The sequence below is a fragment of the Mirounga angustirostris genome, unplaced genomic scaffold (genome assembly GCF_029215605.1).
Source record: "Mirounga angustirostris isolate CCGP_5_RB_7025 unplaced genomic scaffold, mMirAng1.0.hap1 SCAF_8, whole genome shotgun sequence".
Classification (NCBI taxonomy): domain Eukaryota; kingdom Metazoa; phylum Chordata; class Mammalia; order Carnivora; family Phocidae; genus Mirounga; species Mirounga angustirostris.
In genome coordinates, this window is record NW_026991716.1 from 60,101,405 (window position 1) to 60,126,437 (window position 25,033).

The window sequence follows — 25,033 nt, forward strand, 5'->3', positions numbered from 1 at the left end:
GCGTTAACTTTTGTATTCCTTCCAACTTAAAATCAAGTGAAGTTGACACATTTTCCAGTCACTCAAGTTAAAGAAATAGTTATATATACAATACTATCCTTTTTGTACAAATAATTTCCCCAATCTAAGTTTAAAATATGTAGTGTTATAAAACTGATCTTATACAAATCAAGACCAAGAAAAGGTAAGAATGGTAAAAGAGTAAAATCAGATTCAAAGTTAACTGATACGAATTACTATTTATATGCTTTAAAATAATATTAGAGATACTTTGACCCAGTAGTCAAAATATTTTTTAATTCAATGTATTACTTAAAATTTGAAGAGCCAAAGTATATTTAACAATAAAAAAAGAAAACAGAATAAACAACTTTTTGAGGCTTCACAAACCTAAAAAAAGTGCTTTTAAAATCATCTGTGAAGGGGCACCTAGGTGGCTCAGTCAGTTAAGCGACCAACTCTTGATTTCCACTCAGGTCATAACCTCAGGGTCCTGAGATGGGAGCCCCACCTAGGGTGTGAAGCCTGCTTAAGTTTCTCTCTCTCCCTCTACCCCTCTCATCCCCCACCCCAGTGCACGTGCTTTCTCCCTCTCTCAAAAAAAAATAAATTAAAAAAATTTTTTAAATAAAAAAATAAGGGACGCCTGTGTGGCTCAGTCAGTTAAGTGTCTGCCTTCAGCTCAGGTCATGATCTCAAGGTCCTGGGATTAAGCCCCACATTGGGCTCACTGCTTAGAGGAGAGTCTGCTTCTCCCTCTCCCTCTGTTCCTCACCCTGCTTGTGCTCCCTCTCTCTCTCTCTCAAATAAATAAAATCTTTAAAAAATAAATAAATTAATAATAATAAAATAAAAATCTGTGAATTTACATCTATTTGCATGTGCCTAAGTTCATGGAAAGAGTGATCATGTAATTATATAAAACAATCACAGGATAATAGTTATTATACTCCTTTGTTAAAAAAAAAAGCATTTGTTAGTAATGTATAACTTCAAATACTTATTCTGTTAGAAGGAATGATTATATAAGTTATAGAATTTTTAAACATGATCTTAATACTTGCTAGTACTATCTCATTTATCTGGAGGCCACTTATGAAACAGTCGCCATTAAATGCAGCATAGCTACAACTCAGCAAACAAAGCCCTAAATAACCAATAGAAAGGTAAAAGGTAATTTTTATTGGGGCGCCTGGGTGGCTCAGTCGTTAAGCGTCTGCCTTCGGCTCAGGTCATGATCCCAGTATCCTGGGATCGAGTCCCACATCGGGCTCCCTGCTCGGTGGGAAGCCTGCTTCTCCCTCTCCCGCTCCCCCTGCTTATGTTCCTGCTCTCGCTGTCTCTCTCTGTGAAATAAATAAATAAAATCTTAAAAAAAAAAAAAAAGGTAATTTTTATTGACCAATCATAAAATAATTGTCAGCAAACTGAATTCTTGCACTACACATATTTAGTGAAATGCATGTAGTCTTTTAATATTATGAGAAACTAATAATGACAGTAAATCTTTAAAGGTAATGAATATTGGTGTTCCTATACAAAACACAGAGTACAGTTAACCCCTGAAGTTGGCTAAGGCACCAAGTCCCTGCAGAGGTAAAAATCTACATATAATTTTAGACTCCCCTAAACCTTAACTAACAGCCTACTGTTGACTGGAAGCCTTACCGATAACATGCAAAAACAGTCAATTAACACGTATTTTGTAGGTTACATGTATCATATACCATATTCTTAAAGTCAGCAAGAGAAAAGAAAATGTTAAGAAAATCATAAGGAAGAGAAAATACATTTACAGTATTACAGTATTATACTGAATTTATTAGAAAAAATCCACATTAAGTGGATACAACACAGTTCAAATTTGTGTTGTTCAAGGGCCAGCAATAGTTAGTATTAATATTTCTATTATAAGTCTAACAGCCAATGGAAATAAACATATATTCAAAAATGTAACCAAAATAAGTTTTTAAAAATTAAAAGGGACAAGAATATAAATCACTCTAAATACCATCCTAATATTATGATTAAAATGATCAAATAATTTGTATAGAACAGGAGAAACCCTAAACTAGCATAACAGAGTTTAATGAGCTGATAGCCATATCCCAGAAATTTTGATCCAGTAATGTTTGGCTTCACTCTCAGCATGTTGCTTATGTCTACTACTTGATAGCCTAGGCCTTCATCTGGCCAAAGGACCTATGGCTATTTCATAAACATTCCTGGTATTCGGGAACTTGTGTCATCAATGATCTTGTAAGTTTCATAGTTAACATCATAGTCAATTAGCAGAACAAGTAAAAAATTAATTCCTATAATTCAAAAAATACAAATAATCCATTTTTTAAAGTGGACAAAAGACAGATACTTCACCATAGAAGATATTAGCCAAAGATACAAAATGGCCAAAAGCACATTTTAAAAGGTGCTCATCATCATTAGTCATGAAGATGTAAACTAAACCCACAATGAGATACACATATCCAAAAGAATGGCTAAAATTAAACTGGCAATACCAAGTGTTATCAAGAATGTAGAACAACTGATAGTCCCATACTTTGCTAGAGGCAGTGTAAAGTGGCACAACACTATAGAAAACTGTTTAGTAGTTTCTTACCAAGTTAAATATACAACTACCACATGATCCAACAATTCTATTCCTCTGACAATGAAGAGCAGCAACATATGCAAAGGGTTTCTGCCCAGAGAAGCCTGCCTGAGTTAAGAGTCCAGGGCTTTTACTGGGGACTTGTAAAATACGGACATTTGCCTGAGTGACCAGCTATGATACCAAAACTACAGACCCAAAGCAGGAAAGCAAGTATTGACTGAAAATCATACGTTTTGCACAACTGAACAAGCTGGTACTGCAAGGTTCCATACTCAGCTATACAAAACCACCTTATCAATTAGTAACACAGAGTACATCCAAGGGCTAGGTTCACAGGAGTTAGTCAAGGGTCAGCCACACAACCTGAAAGTATATGGTAAGTGACAAGCTCAGGTGTCTTGCATTAACTCTTTCTTTTCTTTTCTTTTTAAAGTAGGCTCCACACCCACTGTGGAGCCTAACGCAGGACTTGAACTCACAACCCTCCTGAGATCAAGACCTGAACTGAGATCAAGAGTCCGATGCATGGGGCATCTGGGTGGCTCAGTCCATTAAGCATCTGCCTTCGGCTCAGGTCATGATCTCAGGGTCCTGGGATCAAGCCCTGCATCTGGCTCTGTGCTCAGCGGGGAGTCTGCTTCTCCCTTTCCCTCTGCTCCTCTCCCCCACTCATGCTCTCTTTCTCTCTTCTCTCAAATAAATAAATAAAATCTATTAAAAAAAAAAAGTCAGATGCCTAACCAACTAAAAAACCCAGGTGCTCCCTGCATTAACTCTTTCATAACAAAAATGTTCTTAGCAACATTATTCACAGTAGTCAAAAACTGGAAATGATCCAAACGTCCATCAACAGGTGAAAAGATAAGCAAACTAAATGGTCTTTTATTTATATGAATGACTAGTATACAGCAATAAAAAAGAACAAACCATGGTTACATGAGATGAGGATGAATCGCACAGACCTTATGCTAAATAAAATATGCCCAAACACAGGAGTACATTTTCTACAATTGGACTTCAGGAAGTTCTAGAACTGGCAAAACTAATTTATTACAACACAAGTCAAAAAAAGTGGTTGGGACAGCTACTGACTGTAAAGAGACATGAAGATGTATGGCAACCAAAACTCTCATTATGTTGCTGATAGAAATAACCAGAAAAAGGCAGTTTCCAGCAATCAACACCTAGGGGAAGAAAATGGGGAACACACACAATTCTGAAAAGACTCTATAATATCCCCTCAGCAGTCTGTGACTCAAAATAGGTGTAGAACAACTGCTCTAAATCTTAGTTTTGCCAACACCACACTTAAATAAACTATCCTCCAGAAATCTGACTGCTCTTTTTTCATAAAGATCTCTCCCGTATCTTTATGCGTCTTCTCCCTGCTTCTCCCTCTCTCTCTCTCTGCCTGCCGCTCCCCCTGCTTGTGCTCTCTTTCTCTCTCTCTCAAATTTTAAAAATCTTTTTAAAAAATGAACAAAGATCTTTTTCTTTAGCCCATAAATGTTAATCTATAAAGAAACATAAGTTAATTAATAAACATTTTTGTGTTTTGGATCAGTTCTAATGTCCAGTTGGGTTTATATATCTATAAATGAAAAAAAAAAAGTTGCTGTTACCACTATCATGAAACTGAGAAATTGCTTCTTTTACAGCTCTACTTCATATTGATAGCTATTTTCAAAGGAAAATTGTTCTTAACCCAAACAGTGATGACACTCTCATATCCTGACATCTTTATAAAGTATGCTTTTACTTGTAAATGTTTTTGTTAAAAGACTGCTACTAGCAAGTGAAAGATAAACAGACTATTTGGTTTAATAGTCCCACTAACATCAAAGAAAACGTATTAAGAACAAATTTTAAAACCTCATGTCCACAAAAATTGGCAAAAATTAGACTCATAAAACAAGTTCTTTTTTTAAAAGAACTTAGCAAGAACTAGCAAAAACAAGTGGACAGCCATCAACTCTTAAAAGGACATAGACAAAAACTGTGGCAAAGAATATATGATAACTGTTATGATATTTTCATATACACAGCTACCTTTTAAAAACTGTATATCATTAAATTCTAACACACATGAAAATTAACTTGGATTAATTAGGCTTTGGGATTTTTAGACATTCTTTATTCCTCCCAACTACTGATGAAAACACCAAGACAAAGAATAACTTGGTCAATATTGTGATAGTATAATTAATCATTACAAAGCTTTTTTTTAAGAGGGTCAAAGTATAAAGATATTCTGGGAATTCTAAAAGCCTTCTAAAATTATCCCATTTACCCAGCTGAAGATATTTGGGGTCAAGACTGCTAGCTGTATATCCAGATACCCATTTTCATTTCAGCTGGCATTCCCCTTTTTGTCCTTCCCCTTTCCTCCTGCTTCCTGCCTGAAATGGATATATGATAGCTTAAACTCTAGCCATCATTTTGGACTTTGGTGACCTTAAGATGGAAATCATGTACTAAGAGTGGAGAGCAGATGAAAACAAAGCAAAACAAAACACAAGTTTAAGATCCTCATGCTGCAGCCATCTGAACCCTGGATAGCCCAATTCTAAACTTACTTTAAGTGAGATTTAAAAACCACTATACTGTCTTAGCCATGTATTTCCCGTCTGTTAACAGCTGTCAGGTGTAATTCCTGAAACAGAATCTGATATGAGAAATGGGGGAACCCAAACATTCACTCCTGAACTATCCTGAGCCATTGGTGGTCCTGCCTGTGAGCCATGAGTGTAACCGATCTCAATTAACTTTTACCATTGAACATGATAGCATCATGAGGTGCCACAGAATATTCTGGGTTCAAGATACAGTTCTTGCCTTCACAGTGTAGCAGCAACTCTATTTCCCTTAATAACCAGCATCAATCACTCCAGCCCACATGGTTAACTATTATTGTCTGTTCATTCAATAGAATAAGGCAACCAATGGTCAGGTGGAAATAATACCTTTAATTCAACAAAACTATTGTTTCATCCTTGCTGGAAATATACTCATATGGCTATTAAAAATTCTAACCAGCAGAACTCAGCTAAAGAAACAAGTTTTGTGGTTAGTTCATTAGGACTAACTGTACAAACTGCCATGCTCACTTCTATCCCTTAGTTATCAGACATGGGTACAAATTATAGGACAAAGAGACCCATGTAATGCTCACTGGTCCATAGCATTCTCTGAAATAAAAAAATAAACAGGGCCGCCTGGGTGGCTCAGTCGGTTAGCATCTGCCTTCGGCTCAGGTCATGATCCTGGTCCTGGGATCGAGTCCTGCATCGGGCTCCTTGCTCTGCAGGGAGCCTGCTTCTCCCTCTGCGTCTGCCTCTCTCTCTCTCTCATTGAATAAATGAATAAAATATTTTTTAAAAAATTTAAAGGAAGGAAGGGAGAAAGAAAGAAGAAAGAAAGGAAGAAAGAAAGAAAGAAAGAAAGAAAGAAAGAAAGAAAGAAAGAAAGAAAAAGAAAGAAAGAAGAAAAAGAAAGGAGAAAGAAAGAAAAGAAAGAAAAGAAAGAAAGAAAAGAGAAAGAAAGAAAGAAAGAAAGAAAGAAAGAAAGAAAGAAAGAAAGAAAGAAAGAAAGAAAGAAAGAAAGAAAGAAAGAGAAGGACGAATACTTCTCGGTTCATTTTATGAAACTAGCAGGGTCTTCATACACAAACCTGACAAGAATAGTTAAGATAAAGGAAAATTACATACCAGTCTCACCTAAGTCGATTTTTAAAAGAATCCCAAATAAGATAACAGCAAATCAAATCCAGCAAGAGATTTAAAAACCAAAAAAGCTACCATCATGACCAGTCAAGGTTTATCCTAGGAATGCAAAGTTGGCTAAAGAATAATCTACCTATGTAATACATTACTTGAAAGAATAATTTAAAAAAACAAAAAACAAAAAAACTTCACATGATTATCTCCCCTGATAAAGTGTATTCAAGTCAACAAATATCTAATTAGTATGTTCCAGGCATCATCCTAGGGCTCATGAATATGGCTAAATCAAAGCTCAGAAGTCCCTACTCTCTTAAGAATTCAGTGGGGGAAAAAAAAAAAAATATTTCGAATCACTGTGTGAACTACTCAGAGTACACAAAAAAAATTTTCTTAAATAAGAAAAACACAAAACAACCCAACTAAAAAAGGTAATTCAAGCAGAAAGTTGAAAAAGCTAATAAACTTTTTAGAAACATGCAATTTTATTTTCAAATATGAGAAATGCAGATTAAGGAACTATCATTTCACACTTGCCAGACTGGCAAAAACTAAAAATACACAGCAATATCAAAATTTGGCATATAGAACACCTGAAATTAATGGACCATTGTGTGTCAACCACACTCCAAAAAAAGTACACTATGGTTTCTAAAATGACAGCTACGGTCTTGATGTCCCACATTATCCAAATAATATTAGTCTTGTCAGGAGTATTTTACAGTAATATTTTAATCTCAAGTTAGAGTTTCCTTGCTATTCCAAGGGCTCAGATAATGCATGAACACCTTCAAATACTCTTTTTCTCCCCTTCATTTTGGAGGTAGTACATACTCATTCAGGGAATTTTGTAAAATACAAAAATATACACAAAATAAAAATTACACATAATTCAACTACCTAAATGCCACCTAATTTAACCTTTGGGACATTTTCTTCTAGTCACTGATTGTATACACAGTGTTTTTATTTTTATTTACTATATAACTATGATAGATTGGGCCAGGTACCAGAAAACTACAGCCTGCAGGCCAAATCTAGCCCACCACTTGCTTTTGTAAATAAAGTTCTACTGGAACACAACAGTAAAAACAAAAATAAAAACAAAAACACCAAGTTTAGGATACAGAGCAAATGGAAGATCTCTATCCTTTCAATGGGAGTTAAAGTGGTAGAAACACTTAGAAAAATAAATTATCATTATTTAGAATGTTGAAGATGCACATAACTCGTGGTCCATCAACTCTATGCATGTATTTTGCATATATGCAATAGGAAACGTGTACAAAATATATTCAATGCACAATAGCAAAAAATCTAAATGTCCAGACTGATTAACATGTTATATTCATACACAATAAAAATAAGCTACACTTTATGCAAGAACATGTAAGAATCTCAGAAAACATATGGCTGAATGAAAACAAGCAAGTAATTTCTTATTTATTTATTTATTTATTTATTTATTTATTTGACAGAGAGAGACACAGTGAGAGAGGGATCGCAAGCAGGAGGAGAGGGAGAAGCAGGCTTCCTGCCGAGCAGGGAGCCCAACGCTGGGCTCGATCCCAGGACCCTGGGATCATGACCTGAGCTAAAGGCAGACGCTTAACGACTGAGCCACCCAGGTGCCCCTGAAAACAAGCAAGTAATTTCATATAAAGTTCAAAAAATGTAAAACTACAGATACAGCCTGGTAGAACTATAAGGCAAAAACAAGGGATTAACACAGACTAAATTAAAATAGTGGTTACTTCTAAGGGGGTTGGAGAAGAGATGGCATCAGGGAAAGGCCCACAAGGGACTTCAAACTTCATACCTTGCATGCTTAATAGATATATTGCAAGTATAAAAGTATTATATGTTGAATAAACATCAAAAGTGTCAATACTTGCAAGACTGCTATAAAGTTAGCCTCTAAAATGGCTCCTGTTGATCCCCACACCCTTGTGCAATCCCTCAATTTGAGAATGGATAAACAAGCCATGGTATATTAATACAATGGGTGTGGGCTAGATCACTGACTCACTGCTGATGAAAAGAATGTGACTCCTAAGATTAATTACTAAAAGACTCTGACTTCCATCTTGCTCGCTCTGAGAGACCTCAGCTGCCATGTGTGAACTGCCCTCTGAAAAAGTCCCTGTGGCAAGGAACTGATGCTGCTGGCAACAGGTAGCTGAGACGTGAAGCCAGCCTAAACCCACATGAGGGAGCTTGGGAGCCAACTCTCCCCAAGTGCAGCCTTAAGATGAATGTAGTCCCAACATACACAACTGCAGCCTTGTGAAAAGAAAATCCGAGCTGAGGACCCAGATCAGCTACATCTGGATTCTTGACCCAGAGAAACTGGGAGATAATGTTTGTTCTAAACTGTTAAATTTGGGGGTAATTTGGTACACCATAGTAGGTAACTACTACCACTGCTGATAGTACCTCACTGATTGAAACATTAAGGGGCATGATCTGATAATATACAACTTGGGGAACAAAACTGTTTACAGCCTTTAACTAGAACATGTACTCTGAAGAAGAGTCATTTCCCTGAAGGATTTTTTTCGGTTGTTTGTTTCCTCTAATATTTCTATTTGGAAACAAATTCTTAGGCCACTTAGTGTCATGGAGTCATTATCTAGAGAATTTCTTGAGCAAATGCAATCAGAAACCATTTAGGAAACTTCCCCAGAGATTAAGAAAACATTGTCAGGTAGAATACAGTCTTTTTAAAAGGGGAAGGGAAAGCAGGAGATAGGACACAACTATATCTCATCAAGAAGAACTTTACAGAAATCCCCCAAATTATTCTCAGTCTATCTTTTTTAGAAAAGTAATTATATATATTAGAAATGTTTTCAAAACAATAAAGAATCAAAAAGATATAAGGTGAATGAGAAGCTAGGTCAATTCTTTCATATTAATCTTCTCCTATCATTTCACTGAGGTTTACTTGCCTTGCTCTCTTAGCTAATTTGAATTAAAACAACAGCAGATATCAGCTATTCAGCACTAATCACACGTCTCACATTCCTAATACCATTTGCAAGACTGCTAAGTAGATACTACTTTATCCACCATTTCACAAGTGTTGAAGTCATAAAGAAGTTAAATGACTTCAAGGTCTCATGGTACTCTTCTCAAATTAGACACTAGAAGGTTGTAAACCCTAATTTCAAAATTCATAGTAAAGACTCCAGCTACAATTTTTCAGCAATTAACCAATGGGGAGTAAGGAAAAACTTCCTAAAAATTCTCTTAGGTGCGCTAAAAGGCATGGTATAGAAATAGGAGTCTAAAAGTTTCTTGATCCATCTTTATTCTTCCTTATTTCCATAACTTACCTTACCCAAATACGCATAAAACTATTTTCACTACAGAAATGCTGGAGAGCAAAAAGTAAGAACTTATTAAACACCTAATAATCTGGAATTCTTTGAATAAGACTACCCATACAATGGAAAACAATGCAGTAAAGGCTTTTTTTAAAATATACTTATATGGGCGCCTGGGTGGCTCAGTTGGTTAAGCGACTGCCTTCGGCTCAGGTCATGATCCTGGAGTCCCTGGATCGAGTCCCGCATCGGCTCCCTGCTCAGCAGGGAGTCTGCTTCTCCCTCTGACCCTCCCCCCTCTCATGTGCTTGCTCTCTCTCATTCTCTAATAAATAAATAAAAAATCTTAAAAAAAAAAAATATATATATATATACTTATATACTAGATCCTCAAAGCGGCAGTATTTGAAAGAGCCAAAAACTGAACCTAACTGATCATCAATTTTATTTTTTTAATTTAATTTTATTATGTTATGTTAGTCACCATACAGTACATCATTAGTTTTTTTAATTTCTGAAATTTCTGCTTAATATGTTTTCTTTTTATTATTATTATGTTATGTTAATCACCATACCTTACATCATTAGTTTTTGATGTAGTGTTCCATGATTCATTGTTTGTGCATAACACCCAGTGCTCCATGCAGAACGTGCCCTCTTTAATACCCATCACCAGGCTAACCCATCCTCCCACCTCCCCTCCCCTCTAGAACCCTCTGTTTTTCAGAGTCCATCGTCTCTCATGGTACATTAGTTTTTGATGTAGTGTTCCATGATCATCAATTTTAGAATGGATAAACAAGCCATGGTATGTTAATACAATGGAATATTTAAAGCAATGACAATCAATGAAGTACGGTTACCTGCAACAATACAGATGAATCTCAAATACAATGCTGAGCACTACAGCCAAACAGAAAACAATGTATACTATACGAATTCAATTTATATCTACACCAAAAATGATAGCCCAAGAATCAGTGTCAAAAGAAGAAAGTGTCTCTAGGATAAAGTGATAGGACAACTACAGAAAGGCTGAACACAACAGTCTTGAATAATTCCTGCTCATGGTTTGAGCTCTCTCCATTTCTACAACCCCTGTACACATGCAAAATCAACACAAAAAGTTAGAAAAACTATTAAGTAAAATGAAAATTCACTTAAAGTGGACAGTGAAAGAGTTAAAACTAAAAATTTCAAAAATGGTTAGAGAAAACATTAGAATAAACATTTATAATAAAGTACAATAAATAGAATGTAAAAATTTAAAGATAAAAATAAATCTGAAACATAAAAGTAGGACTCAGATAAAAGGTTAAATACAATATATAATAAAATCTTGAATAGGTTCCAACATAGGATTAAAAGTGAACAGAGAAGAAAAAAGTCAGACAAGAGTAGTTTTGTTTTGTTTTTTAATATTTTATTTATTTATTTGACAGAGAGAGACACAGCGAGAGAGGGAACGCAAGCAGGGGGAGTGGGAGAAGGAGAAGCAGGCTTCCCGCTGAGCGAGGAGCCCGATGTGGGGCTGGATCCCAGGACCCTGGGATCATGACCTGAGCCTAAGGCAGACGCTTAATGACTGAGCCACCCAGGCACCCCAAGAGTAGCTTTTTAAAGGAAAATATCAAAGAAGTTTAAAGATATAAATGAAGAAACAAATAAAAACATTCAAAAAGGACAAAAGGACTGAAATGTTTCTGGGATGAATACAACATCCTCAAATGAGGGGATCTCCTAGGTACCGGGTCCCTATGACTATAGAACAAAAGGGCAGCCTCCTATTTCTATACCATGCCTTTTAGCGCACCTAAGAGAATTTTTAGGAAGTTTTTCCTTACTCCCCATTGGTTAATTGCTGAAAAATTGTAGCTGGAGTCTTTACTATGAATTTTAAACTTAGGGTTTACAACCTTCTAGTGTCTAATTTGAGAAGAGTACCATGAGACAACTTAAACAACTTCACTCTTTCATCCTTCGACAAGCTCCAGGAACCTGTATTTCCTATGCAGTCAGTTTCAGGTAACAGGACTGTTAATAACCAATTAAGAGCTAGTGGAGAACCAGTAGGTAGAAGCAGTAGTTCTCCTGACTTCTACAAATTGTCCAGAAAAAAACCACCCAAAGTTCCATTAATGTAACAGAAGGATTTCAAAAGTGTAGTTTCCAGACCCAAGGATTCACAGGGATCATTTCAGGGTACTCAAAACATGAAAATTATTTTCACATTAATACCAAAATGTTGTTAGCCTTTCCACTAGCAGTTATTAAGTTTTTCACCACCAACCACTCACCAGTGGGGAGCACTTTCATTCAGAAAAGTCCCTTTTGAAGGAGCAATAATTCCATTAGATGTCTACCTTTGAGTACACATCTTTTTTTTTTTTTTTAAGATTTTATTTATTCATTTGAGAGAGAATGAGATAGAGAGCGCATGAGAGGGAGGAGGGTCAGAGGGAGAAGCAGATTCCCTGCCGAGCAGGGAGCCCGATGCGGGACTCGATCCCGGGACTCCAGGATCATGACCTGAGCTGAAGGCAGTCGCTTAACCAACTGAGCCACCGAGGCGCCCGAGTACACATCTTTTTAATGTTCTGTGAGAAGGGAAGTACTCATAAATTGTACTTGTGAGAAGCACTGTTCTATTTTACTTATGAGCTGTACTTAGTCACTTTCTTTCAAAGAACACCATTTTTTACTTGAAAGAACAACTGAGAGACGAGCAGTAATTATCTAGGCTTGAGGATTAGATGGACTTTTTCAAAAATGAATAAAGTGACCCTGTCACTTCAGAGAAAAAAGGTAACAGTATTTGCTGCCAATGATAAAACCTAAACTTTCAAAAGAAAATTAGGATTTTTGGAAAACTTGAATTCACCACCTTGAGCCTTACATCTTTCCAATACCTAAACACATATCTGATAGAGCAGTGGTGACACTAACGGAATAGGGAACTCATTAACGGAAATCATAATCTCTCCAGATATAATCTAGCATTCCCTATTACTTAAAAAGTCCCAGATGATTTTGGGAGCTGCCCTGGGGGTTCAGTGCTGCTAAGCATTCTCACAGGAAACATCCCCAGAACCATTTATTAAAAGGCAGCTCACTTCATGCCACAAAGATCCAGCTTAGGAAATAAAATCCACTTCAAAAGGCCACTCACTAACAAGGTGATATTTAATATCTCTAAATATCAATTTCCTCCATCTGTAAAATGTAGAAAACACTTCCCAAAAAATGACATTCATGAAAATTAAGTAAAATGTTGAATGTGAAAGTCTTGTACAGTTCTTGGCAAGGTTAGACAATGAAAATGTGTTGATATGTTAGGAGAGATTAGATGAACTATAGAATCTCACAGAGGGGATGTATAAAAATAGTGCTTTGAATTATATGGAGTCTGTGTTGTCCTCAGGATCCACGAGGAGACAGCTAACAGGCAGTTAGATAATATCTAGCATTTCTGGAGAAACAACTGGGCTTGAGGATAGTAACTATCTCAGAAGCCATACAATCCTTTTAGGCTCCTTGCTGTAGGTCATCATCTAAGTTAAAGTCAAAGGATTAGCCACAGCTAAAGTGGATATGACTACCTTTATGACAACAACCATTAACATTATTGAATAAATCTTGCTTTGAATCCATAGTCATCAAGAAATCTATCATTATTTGGCTTCTCATGCAAGTTCCTTCCTTAAATCAGTAACTATCCTATCCCAAGGTAGTTAAATTTTTTTTTAAGATTTTATTTATTTATTTGAGAGAGAGAGAGCATGAGCAGGGGGAGAGGCAGATGGAGAGGGCGAAGCAAACTCCCCGTTGAGCTGGGAGCCCAACATGGGACTCTATCCCAGGACCCTGGGATTATGACCTGAACCGAAGGCAGACACTTAACCAACTGAGCCACCCAGGCGCCCAGTAGTTATATTTCTAACTACAACTCAAATTCTGCAGAAAATCAAGCCCTAAATTCCTAAGTCATCTACTGTTTGTAACGATTAACTTATCTCCCATGCATTTAAAATACTAGGGACATACTATCCTTAGGAGAATTGAGAAAAATACTCACTAAAATCATTTTGGTAGACTTAATTTTCTCCATGAAACTGGAAGGGCTGCATGAATTAACATTCCTGTTCAGAAGTCTTTGTAACCTTGCTTACAATGGATTAATCCAGTAGCCTCTAGGTTCAGTGATAAGATATGGCTCATGGACCTGGACTACAGCAAGATAAAAGCTGCTTTATCTTGTCACATGTTCTAAAGCACAAATACACTTTAGTGTCACATAGGAGAGAGGCTCCCTTCCCCCAAAACAGTTTTTTGAAGTGACTTATATCCCCCCAAAATTTGTATTGAAAGGCAACATTCTACTTAATATAGCACCATTTCAAAGGTTTTAACTTAAGAGGTCAAATTTATATTTTAAAATAATGAATTCTACATTAAATACCACAAGGTATTTCTAAAATACACACCAAAGGGATAGAATTTCATGGGTCTTTATATTTCAGATCAGGAGAAAAGACAAAGGTAGAGCCAAAGCAGCTAAATTAAAATTCAATGCAACCCTTGAAAAAATTATCCCATCAAGAGAAACTTCTATAAGCTGGTTTTTCAGTTTCCAATTTAGTGTTCTATTGAAATCTTACTCAACATCTTGATTAATTGCTGAAAAAAAATGACATCCCTTTCTTAACTCAGCACTAACACATTTATTTTAAGATTTATTTATTTGAGAGAGAGAAAGAGTGAGCGAGAGAGCGCGCACAAACAGGGGGGTGGGGGAAGGAAGATGGAGAGGGAGAAGCAGGCTCCCTGCTAAGCAGGGAACCTGATGCGATGTGGGGCTGGATCCCAAGACCCAAAGATTACGACCTGGGCCGAAGGCAGCCGCTTAACTGACTGAGCCATCCAGGCACCCAGCACTTACACAGTTTTTTAAAGACTTACTTATTTTTATTTTAGAGAGTGAAAGAGAGAGAATGCATGGACACGCATCTGCGAGCAGGAAAGGTGGGGGCAAAGGGAGAGGGAGAGAGAGAATCCAAGCAGATTCCCTGCTGAGTGTGCAGCCTGACACAAATGAATCCCAGGACCCTGAAATCATGAGCTGAGCTGAAATCAAGAGTCTGATGCTTAACCAACTGAGCCACCCAGGCACCCCTGCACTTATACATTTTTATAAAAACACAAGTCTTATGCAAATTTAAAGAGAAAATCTGGGAAACAGGTGCTTACTATAAAGCTTTTATAATTGAACATTCAAGAAGGAAGAGAGGGAAGGCCCAATCAACCAGAATCCCTTAAACTGACTCTGTATAGTACAATAAAGTTGATGTTACAAACTCCCCTGAGTACCCTTTACTAGTGTCAATACTTAGAAAAAATGTCCAGAAAACTGAGATTTTTTAAATCAAGAGTGCAAGTAGGAAACTGGTAATGTTAACAAAGGAAGACACTTGAGATTTAAAGTAACTTGACTGAAACTCCAAAAAGACATAGTACAAGTGAACCTAAATGAAGCAAAGTAGGTTAAAGGTTTCCAGATTATGAGAATGAATGCTGTATTTCTTACTCCTGGTGTTGAAACAGTAATCACAAATGTGATATCAAAATTAAATGTTTATACACAGCTTAATTCTACATCTTGGTTAGCAGCCCAGATAGGAAATGAAACTGAAATACTTACTGTAGTAACCATATAACACAGTGTCCTCGATCTGTCTGCTGACATTAGCATTGGCCCAGTCCTAGGATAAAAAAGAAACAATAGAAATATTAATGAAACATCCATCTGTTTAGCAATTATGATTAAGTTTTAATATGACTGTCACTTATAAATGTATCATCAACCCAACCAAGTATGATCTGTGCCTTCAATAATTGAGAAAATAGACAAAGTAAGTAAGCACACAATTTCAACAGGTAAATGCTGAGATAAGATGACAATATAGTTCTAGGGAAACATATAAGCAGGAGGCACCTAACTCAGCCTGAAGATCAGGGATGGCTTCCCAAAATGACTCTAAACTGAAAAATGAAGGAAGAAAGGTCATTCTCAGAGAAAAGGAGGAAAAAAAAATAGTAGGAAGGACAGAAGAGAGAAGAAACACATGGAAGTTTGAAAAAAAACTGCAAGAAGCTAAATATAGATTCATTAGAGCTTTTGGGAAGGTAAGAAAAAGCCGGTGGAGCAAGGGAGGGAAGGACACAAGTTTAAGGGACACATGAGTCATGCTAAATATTTTGGACTTTGTCCTAAGGGCAACAGAAAATAGTGATGAATTTCTATACAGAGAGTGAAATATGATTTGTATTTTAGAAAATATCTGAGCATAATATATTTTTTAAAAATACCTAAAAGAACAGTCAATCTAAACTTATTTGCATTCACCCCACACAAGTATTCTTTAAATTAGTAATTTAACTTAGAAAATATAATTCAAATTAATCTTTTCAAATAGAAAAAATCTATACACTAATGAATCAGAACTCAGGTTATAATAGCAAGTCTTATCAAATGTCCTAAACTTTATGCATATGAAAAATTAAACCTGGAGAGTCTAAGTGACTACTGCTATTAAGTATTAGTATCCAGATCATTTCTTTCCTATAAACAGTTTTAAGAGCTCAAGTCAGTATCAACATCCCACTACACTGGCACTTAAGGAAGGATATCAACATTTAAATCTCCTCAAATAATTGGGTTTTTCTTTTTTTTTTTTTTACCAAAAACACCTCTAGCAAGGAACATCTACGAATTTCTTACTGACAACTTCCTAAAAGAACAAAAATGTGGAAAATCCAAATTTAGCACTACAAAAGCAAAATCTTGACACACAAAGTACCATAAAAATAGTATTTTTCCAACAGCAATAAAGGCTATAAAAAACTTAATAGGTTAAATAAAGATTTTATGTTAACTATATAAAGAAAACTAACTTAATTATAGAATATTAAAAAATCTAAATAAATGGAAAGTCACATGTTCCCACATGAAAAGACTGTAAATACCAAATCCCTCCAAATTAATTTATAAAAACTATATATACTGCCAATCCAAATCCCAATATACTAAGAGGTAGAGTATTTTGACATGCTGATTACAAAAATCATCTGAAAAACATATAAGCAAGAGCTAGGAAATTTTTTCAAAATGACCAACAATGAGAAATTTACCCAATTACTAGATTTTATTAATAAAACATGAAAATCTATTATAGTAACCTTTCATTTACCTAAGTGGCAAAATTTAAAACACCTTATTAATGGCAAATGTAGAGGAAAAGTCATCACCTACATAGTAATAGTAAGAAAAATCGTCTATAATCTAGATATTCTTTGTTGGAATCTATTCCTAAAAATATTCACACAAATCAGGACAGATATCAATATACAGATAAGTTTTAAAGACAAAGTAGTACTGTCTAATGAATGACCTCAAGAGCTCTTACTGGGTTGCATGATAGCAAGCTACCAAAATGGGGCCTCCCCTTCCCATACAATAGGAGGAGTTATACCCCATCCCTATTACTCACAGAACTAAAGGGGCCCAAAGTCTCTAGGTATTCTGGCAACCAGAATGTCCAAGCACCTCATGAACACCTTGTATCTAAGTTCACACTACCTGGCACCCAAGTCCATTGTGTTTACCTATCTGCAAGGCCATTCTCTTTGCCTCCCATGAAGGGAGAACAAAAGAAGGTAGAGGTACCTCTCGTGAAGCACCTGCACTTTGGGAAAGCTCACTTTACTGCAAGAATGTCAAGGATTTAAGAACCTATGCACTTGCTGATCCTTACCCCCATAAATTCCAGCCTACACCAAATAATGTTTATTGTTCCCTTTCCTCCTTACCCGACAATATTCAGTGAAGTGTTGTTAAAAAAAATTAAAAAACACCAATAACTAGAAACTATATGCCTAAGGAGAAACTATATATAGACATTAAAAACAATAAATCTGTATAAACAGGTATATATAGATATCCATGAAGTACTTTTGAGGGGGTGGGGGGAGCCACAGAACAAATTACAACTAGTAGTTTTAACACATGCAATCTTTGTCTAAAAAATAAAACACCCATACATATACAAAAAAAAAAAAATGGAACAGTGCTTTTACCACATGGGCATGGCAAAGCACTGGGGATATTTCTGTGCAATAACTGGACATTTTTTCATCAATGATTCAAGCATCCAAATGGATAGGTACATAATCAAAACTTCATTTCCTAGCAGTTTCTTTATTTACTGTTTATGCACAAAATGGAATTTTAAAGAGATTTTTGAATCTTGAAGATTTTTTGAAACAGAGGAAAATTCACCTATCACTGCACAAGCTCCCTTCCAATTTCCAAAATAATCCCATAAGGTATTAATGTACCCATTGAGAATTACTTACAAGTCAAGACCCCAAACTCAGAAAAAAGTTAAAAGAAGAAAGAATGTAGGTAATTTAAAGCCAAAGATTCACTGACATTTAGAACCTTTTACCCTGCAAGGTTCTTTTGTTTAACCAATCTTATGGATAAGAAATAAGAAAATATTAACATTACTATTTTAAGCCTAAAAATAAGCATAAAATACACAACATCATTCAAGTACTATTAGTGCATTTGGCTCTTATACCCTGTCTTGCCTCCAAGGTACATACTGTCAAAAGAGCTTAGTTTATGAAACCTTCCTCCATTTACATTTTGAAAACCACTCTACCCTTGATACATTTTATAGACCACGGCCTCCCAAAGTAGAGACCAAAAGAAACTAGAGTCATTTAAGACCCAAAAGGGTGGAAGAAAAAGAATTAATACTAGAGAATATTAAAGAGCATTTCAGATGAAAGGAAAAAAATATAAATTCCACAGAACAGAGATGCAGTGGGTCATATACGTAAAATCTCCTTTCCCATTCTTCAAAATGACATTTAGAAATGCTCAGCCCAACCCCAAAGTATACAACTCTCCTCAATTTTACCTGATATTCTCACCTTAGACCAGTGGCTTTCACTCAGGGGTGACTTTGTCCCCCATGGGGATTTGGCAATGGAGCCCCAGGAGGTCGGGAGAGTGTTGGTGTACTAGCAGCATCTTGTGGGTAGAAGCAAAGATCTGCTGTCCATGATGCACAGGACCTCACCCACAACAAAGATTAACCAGAACAAAATGTCAATGTCTAAGAAACACTGACTTTGAGGTCCCTAAAATAATTTGGAGCCGAAAGACAGGAATTCACTCAACTTACTACCAAATCTAAAACCTACCTCCATCTGTATTCATATGTTAGTCCTTCCTTCTGCCAAGTACCTGTACTCCTATTTATGGCCAATCCTTTCACATTAAGACCCCCAACACTTTTGCTTTCTCAAAGACACTGTACCTGCAATAGTATCTTCTCTTCCCTCTAAAAATTTCTCCTACTCCACTGAATCCTAAAGTATACAAACCCTAGTAACTTCCAATAAGCACAGAGATATACACACAACCACCTCGAATAAAAACACCTCCTTTGACCCCACTTCTTACTCCCTTAGAAAACAAAAGTTCTTGAAAAGTTTTCAGCATTCCTTATCACTAATTCCTCACCTCCCAGTCCACAGTTAACCCGGCTCCAACCTGAGCACCCAAATGCTCCACTGAAACTATCACCGCTGACCAAAACCAGCAGCCACTTCTCTACCCCTCTCACTATACCTCTCAACAACACTTCCAACTCCCTACTTGACACCTCCACTTGATTTAGGATAGGCACTCTGAAGGTAATTTGTCCAAAATATAGCTCTTTTAACATGACTTAAAAGTCAAACAATTTGGCTCCCGTCTTCCTCTTGATCTCGCTAGTACCAAAGTGCAACCCCCAACACCACACTTCAGCCAAATAGGCCAAACTCATCTCTGTCTAAAAGCTTCTGTATTTGCTGTTCCCTCTCCCTAAAGGCTTTCACCTCTGGATCTTCACCTGACTGGCTCTTCCTCATCCAGGTCTCAGCTCAAGTAACCTGTTTCAGCAATTTGGCCTTCCCATGCCCCTATGTGAATTACCCACAACTTAGACTTTCATAGCAATCTGTTATATTTCCTCATAGAATGTACTGCTTGAAGTCAGCTTGTTTTATTTACTGTTGGCCTGATTTACAGAATGTAAGCTCCATGAAAACAGCAGCCTCATTTATTAATCTCCAGCACCCATGTATGTCAGGTACATACTACATACTTAATAAGTATTAAGCAAATAAATGTATTTAAGGTGCAGTGAAGAATACAAAGTTCTAAGACAAAATCTGAGAGCAGAAATGAGGCAGTACTGAAGAGTTAAACCCAGACATCTAAGAGAGATTAATCACTGGAGGAGGGGAGTAAGAGATGAACATTTTAGCTGCCAAAACACAAAATGTTCCAATGCCATATCTTAATTACTGATTTTTTTAAAAAAAAATTTTATACGTTGGTATAAAATAAAAAGTATTTGTTTATGTTAGTGTCAACTTTATAGTACTCACTAGGAATATATATATATATATAAAATCTAGTGAGCAAAGAGCTCTGAAGCCAGACTGCAGAGTTTCAAATCTCGGCTATAGCACCTACAAGCTGTATGACCTTAAATAGGTTACTTCACCTCTCCAGACTTTGGTTTCCTGCCCATAAAATCATGGATAATACTATACCTCACAGGGTTGTTTGGGTGATTAAAGAGTGTTAATATATATTAATCAATGAGAACAGGATCTGACACAGTAAACATTCAACATGTTAATTACTATCTTTATACAGCACTTGGCACATGCTAAGTGCTCAATTACTACTTTCTAAATAAATGAGTGACCAGGGTGCCTGAGTGGCTCAGTCGGTTAAGCATCTGACTTAGGCTCAGGTCTTGATCTCAGGATCCTGGGACTGAGCCCTGCATCTCAGGCTGAGTGCTCAGTGGGAAGTCAGCTTGTCCTTCCCCTCTCCCTCTGCCCCTTCAACCATTCATGCTCCCAGGAAGGGAGTTGTGCTCTCTCTCTCTCCCAAATAAATAAAATCTTTTAAAAATAAATAAATAAATACGTAAGTGACCTACAGTAAATAACTAGTTTTGACAGCAATCATAATGTATCTAAACCTAACTACAAAAATGTTTTCAAATTATTTAAGTCCAGTTGGCTCAATTCAGGAACTTATTTTGGAAGCATGCAATACTGAGTTAACTGTAATAATATTTCATTCAAATACTGAAGTATCTACTCTGTGCTAAACACTTGGGATACAAAAATAAACAAGACACAGTTCCTGCCTCAAGAAGTTTAACTATTAAGAAACTTAAAAATGTTAATTGAAAGATAACTCAGAAACCTTCCAGTCCAACACCCTTCATTTTAAAAATGGAGAACCTGAAGTCCAGAAAACTTAACTAAGTTGGCCAAAGATACAGCCTAGATAGTAAAGAGTCAAGACTAGAAGTCAGATCTTGTAACTCCCAACTAGCTTAGTGGTCTTTTCCGCATGCCATACTGACTCAAAGTACTCAATGTGAAACAGATTTAGATTTTGATCCACCACTAACAAAATCCCTGCTAAATTACTTATTTACTGCATTAATGTAAATCAACTCAAACTTCAAGGGAGCTATGAGAGACACAAAAATAAACTATTGTGATTATGTAATACATTTTCGGATCAACAAAAGGGATTCTTCACATTTGGAGGGTTGGTGAATTAGTAGTTCTTTAGTCAGTTAAGAGTCTGTTTCTAGTCTTCCATGGTGGTTGTCCCATTCTCAGTCTCTATCCTGCATTTCCACTCACATTTATTCCCTGGAGACAACAATAAAAGCACAATATATACTGGACTGCTAAACTTAAACACTTAATTGCCAAGAACTTGAAAGGGGAAAAAAAAATCACATAGTATGATAGTAATTACCTTAAATGTACCATTTTGATTTTTCATGTAAGAAACCAAAAATATATCCACTGGTAGAAGTGCTGATGTGATAAGTGCAATCGCCAGAGAAAAAATTGCTGTTATGGTGGAGACAACTTCACTTTCCCGCTGACTTTGGTATTTACGAACATATATCCAACAGAATGCCAAAATAGCCTGAAAGAGAACAAAAAGAATGTTCTGTTACTGCCCTATGCATTCTCTAACACAGATGATAGTATGTGTTTGAAAGTTTCCAATGGGAAACTGTCAAATGAAGTTTCTTTTAGATGTATAAGGAAGGTCCACTACCTCTTATAAACTTGTTCAAGATTTATAATTTTCAAAGCCTATTTCATGAATGCAGTACAACCTCCCTTAGGTGCAAAGACACATTCACACACAAAACTTATTGATACCAGTGCTCAATTACATATATCCTCATTGAACCTCATTAATGGTTTCACACAACGTCATAGTTGTAATTAGTTTTGAATGCTTTTCACCTATAGATTTCTCCAACCTAAATAGAATTTAACTTGAAGTGAAATTAACTTCTGTCCCATTATTACAGTTCAAGAATACCATTCAGCTAAAGATTAACTGCCAATAATCACCATGTATTGACAAATCATACTATAATTCAAATTTTAAAGGGCCTTAAACAAAGAAAAGTGAACATTTAAAATGAGTACACGTGCACTGCAAGGAACTTTCCAGTGATAAAAATAGACTCAGAGATACTGAGGATGACATCTCTAATCCACCAGGTACTCTTAATAGTTACCAATGCCTTTCTAATGACTAACACAGAGTATAGGACTTTACTCAAGATTCTCCAACTTTAGGGAGTATCAGAATCATCTGGAGGGCTTCTAATAGTAGAGAATGCTGGGCCCCACCCCCGGTTTCAGATTCAGGGGTCTGGAGCAGGCCCAGAAAAATCTATTATTTGTAACAAGTTCCCAGGTGAGGCTGCTACTGGTCCAGGAACTACATTTTAAGAAGCTCTGCTCTACTCAAATTTAGGGAATTGCAGATAGGTACTAAATCAGTGATTCTCAGCCTAGGCTGTGTTAGAATCACCTGGGCAGTTTTTAAATACCCTTATGCCGAGGCACCTGGGTGACTCAGTAGTTAAGCATCTGCCTTCGGCTCAGGTCATGATCCCAGGATCCTGGGATCAAGCCCTGCATCAGGCTCCCCGCTCTGCGGTAAGCCTGCTTCTCCCTCTCCTGCTCCCCCTGCTTGTGTTCCCTCTCTGGCTGTCTCTCTCTGTGTCCAATAAATAAAAATAAAATCTCTTTAAAAAAAATAAATACCCTTATGTCTTCCCCACAAATCAATTCAATCAGAGTGAAGCTCCTCCAGGCAACAGCACTTTAAAAAAGCCTGAGGAGGGGCACCTGGGTGGCTCAGTCAGTTAAGCGACTGCTTTAGGCTCAGGTCACGATGCGGGGGGAGGTTTTCTGGGATCAAGCCCCGCGCTGGGCTCCCTGCCCAGCAGGGAGTCCGCTTCTCCCTCTGTCCCCACCCCCCACACCATCCCCACTCCTGTTCTCTCTCTCTCAAATAAATAAAAATCTTAAAGAAATTAAAAAAAATAAAGATAAAAAAGACTGAGGATTCCAATCTGAGCCAAACTTGAGAACTACTGCTTTTGTTTCCCATTTTATTGACGTATAGTTGACACAAATGTTACATTAGTTTCAAGTGTACAACACAGTGATTCTGTAACTCTACTCCCCTATGCCATGCTCACAAGTGTAGCTACCATGAGTCGCCACACAACACTATGGTATCACTGACTCCCATGCTGTACCTTTCATCCTCATGACTTACTCGTTCCATAGGAAGCCTGTACCTCCCACTCTCCTTCACCCATTTTGCTCATCTCCTCCCTTCCGGCAGCCAACAAGTTTGTTCTCTGTATTTACGGGTCTGTTTCTGGTTTTTTGTTTTGCTTTTTATATCCCACATGTAAGTGAACTCATATGGTATCTGTCTTTCTGTCTCTGACTTATTTCACTCTCTAGGTTCATCCATGTTGTGACAAATGACAATGGAATATTACTGAGCCGTAAGAGAGAACCATTGTTTTAAATAAACTCTATTAAGAGCTCTGAAACAAAAGCGTTGTTTTGTCCTTTCACTCTTTTCAACAGATTCAACTGTTACTTCCTTTGTGGGTATCCTAGTTCAGGAGCCTGAACTGAACTAACACCACACCTAATTTGTTTCACAGCTTCCAAATTCCCCTACCACAATCAAGATGTAAGAACAGTTCCACCACCGCAGAAAAATCCCCTTTGCCCTGTGTAGTTAACCCCTCTCTCTACTCTCCACTCTTGACAACCACTATTATCTGTCCCTATAGCTTCTGCCTTTTCCATAATGTAATAATGTACTTATATAGCATATCATCTTCTGAGTCTGGCTACTTTCACTTAGGATAATGCATTTTAAATCTATCTAAGTTGTTTCATGTAATTCCTTCATATTACTAACATTTCAGCTGGTGTCAGAACAGCAGGAAAAAATAAAAGTGAGAACAGAATGTAGACTTTGGAACCCGGATGTTGGAGGAAAAAAAAGACCTAGATTCAAATCCTGGCTACTTACTGATTTATTTTTGTTTGGGGAAGTTATTTTCTCATAAATTTATATTAATATTTTAATGGATTTATTTAAATGAATTTACAAATATTTAAAACATTCTTCTAATTATTTTGAAGGCACTGGAAGCTGAGCTTAATCATTCTATCTTTAGCAGGACCTGACACAAAGTATTCAATAATTTTTTTGATGGATTTCAAAAAGATCTGCACTTTCACCAACTTCAAAGTGACGGGTATTATGGCAGAGGAAGCCGTTTGCCAATACCAGGCAGACAAGCAGGGAAAGGGCAACCCAGCCAAAATAGTTAAGCCAAAGGATCCTGAACTTTTTGGTCTCAGGATCCCTTTATACTTTTAAAACTGAGAACCCCAAAGAGCTTTTTGTGTATGTGGGTTAAATTTATCAGTAGTTACTATATTATAAACCAAATGTCATCATCTATAAAATAGTAGTAAGAATACTTCATAGTACGTTATAAGCATAAAATAAGATGTAAAGAGTTTATAACACAGTGCCTGGCCACAGTAACTGCTTACCAAACAGCAACTGTCATATGAATTGTCATGTCAATAAATCATATGAAACCAAATGTCATATGAAATAAGAGCCTTTCATAAGAGAAATATATGATTTTGCTAACAATCATAAAGGTTTAGAGCAAGCCCTAGCCCCTCCCACAAGATTCTAATTTAATTGGCCTGGGCATTAGGATTTTTAAAAACTCCCTAGTTGGTTTTGATGAGCAATCAAGGTTGACGACTGTGGCAGAAGTAGGAATGAGAAGAGATGAATGTTTCTTAAACTAATAAGCATATACACTGCCTGGGATCTTGTTAAA

The 25,033-nt window shown here is 36.6% G+C and overlaps 1 protein-coding gene across 1 annotated transcript in view; it reads right to left on the reverse strand.

Annotated features, from left to right (window-relative positions):
- LMBRD1 (LMBR1 domain containing 1) overlaps window positions 1–25,033 on the reverse strand; it is a 132,761-nt gene that overhangs the window by 103,676 nt on the left and 4,052 nt on the right. The window contains exons 2-3 of the mRNA XM_045867062.3: window positions 21,577–21,753; window positions 15,361–15,421 (exon numbers count right to left, since the gene is read on the reverse strand). Of these exons, the coding sequence (XP_045723018.1) occupies window positions 15,361–15,421; window positions 21,577–21,753 (238 nt within the window). The remainder of the gene's footprint in view (window positions 1–15,360; window positions 15,422–21,576; window positions 21,754–25,033) is intronic.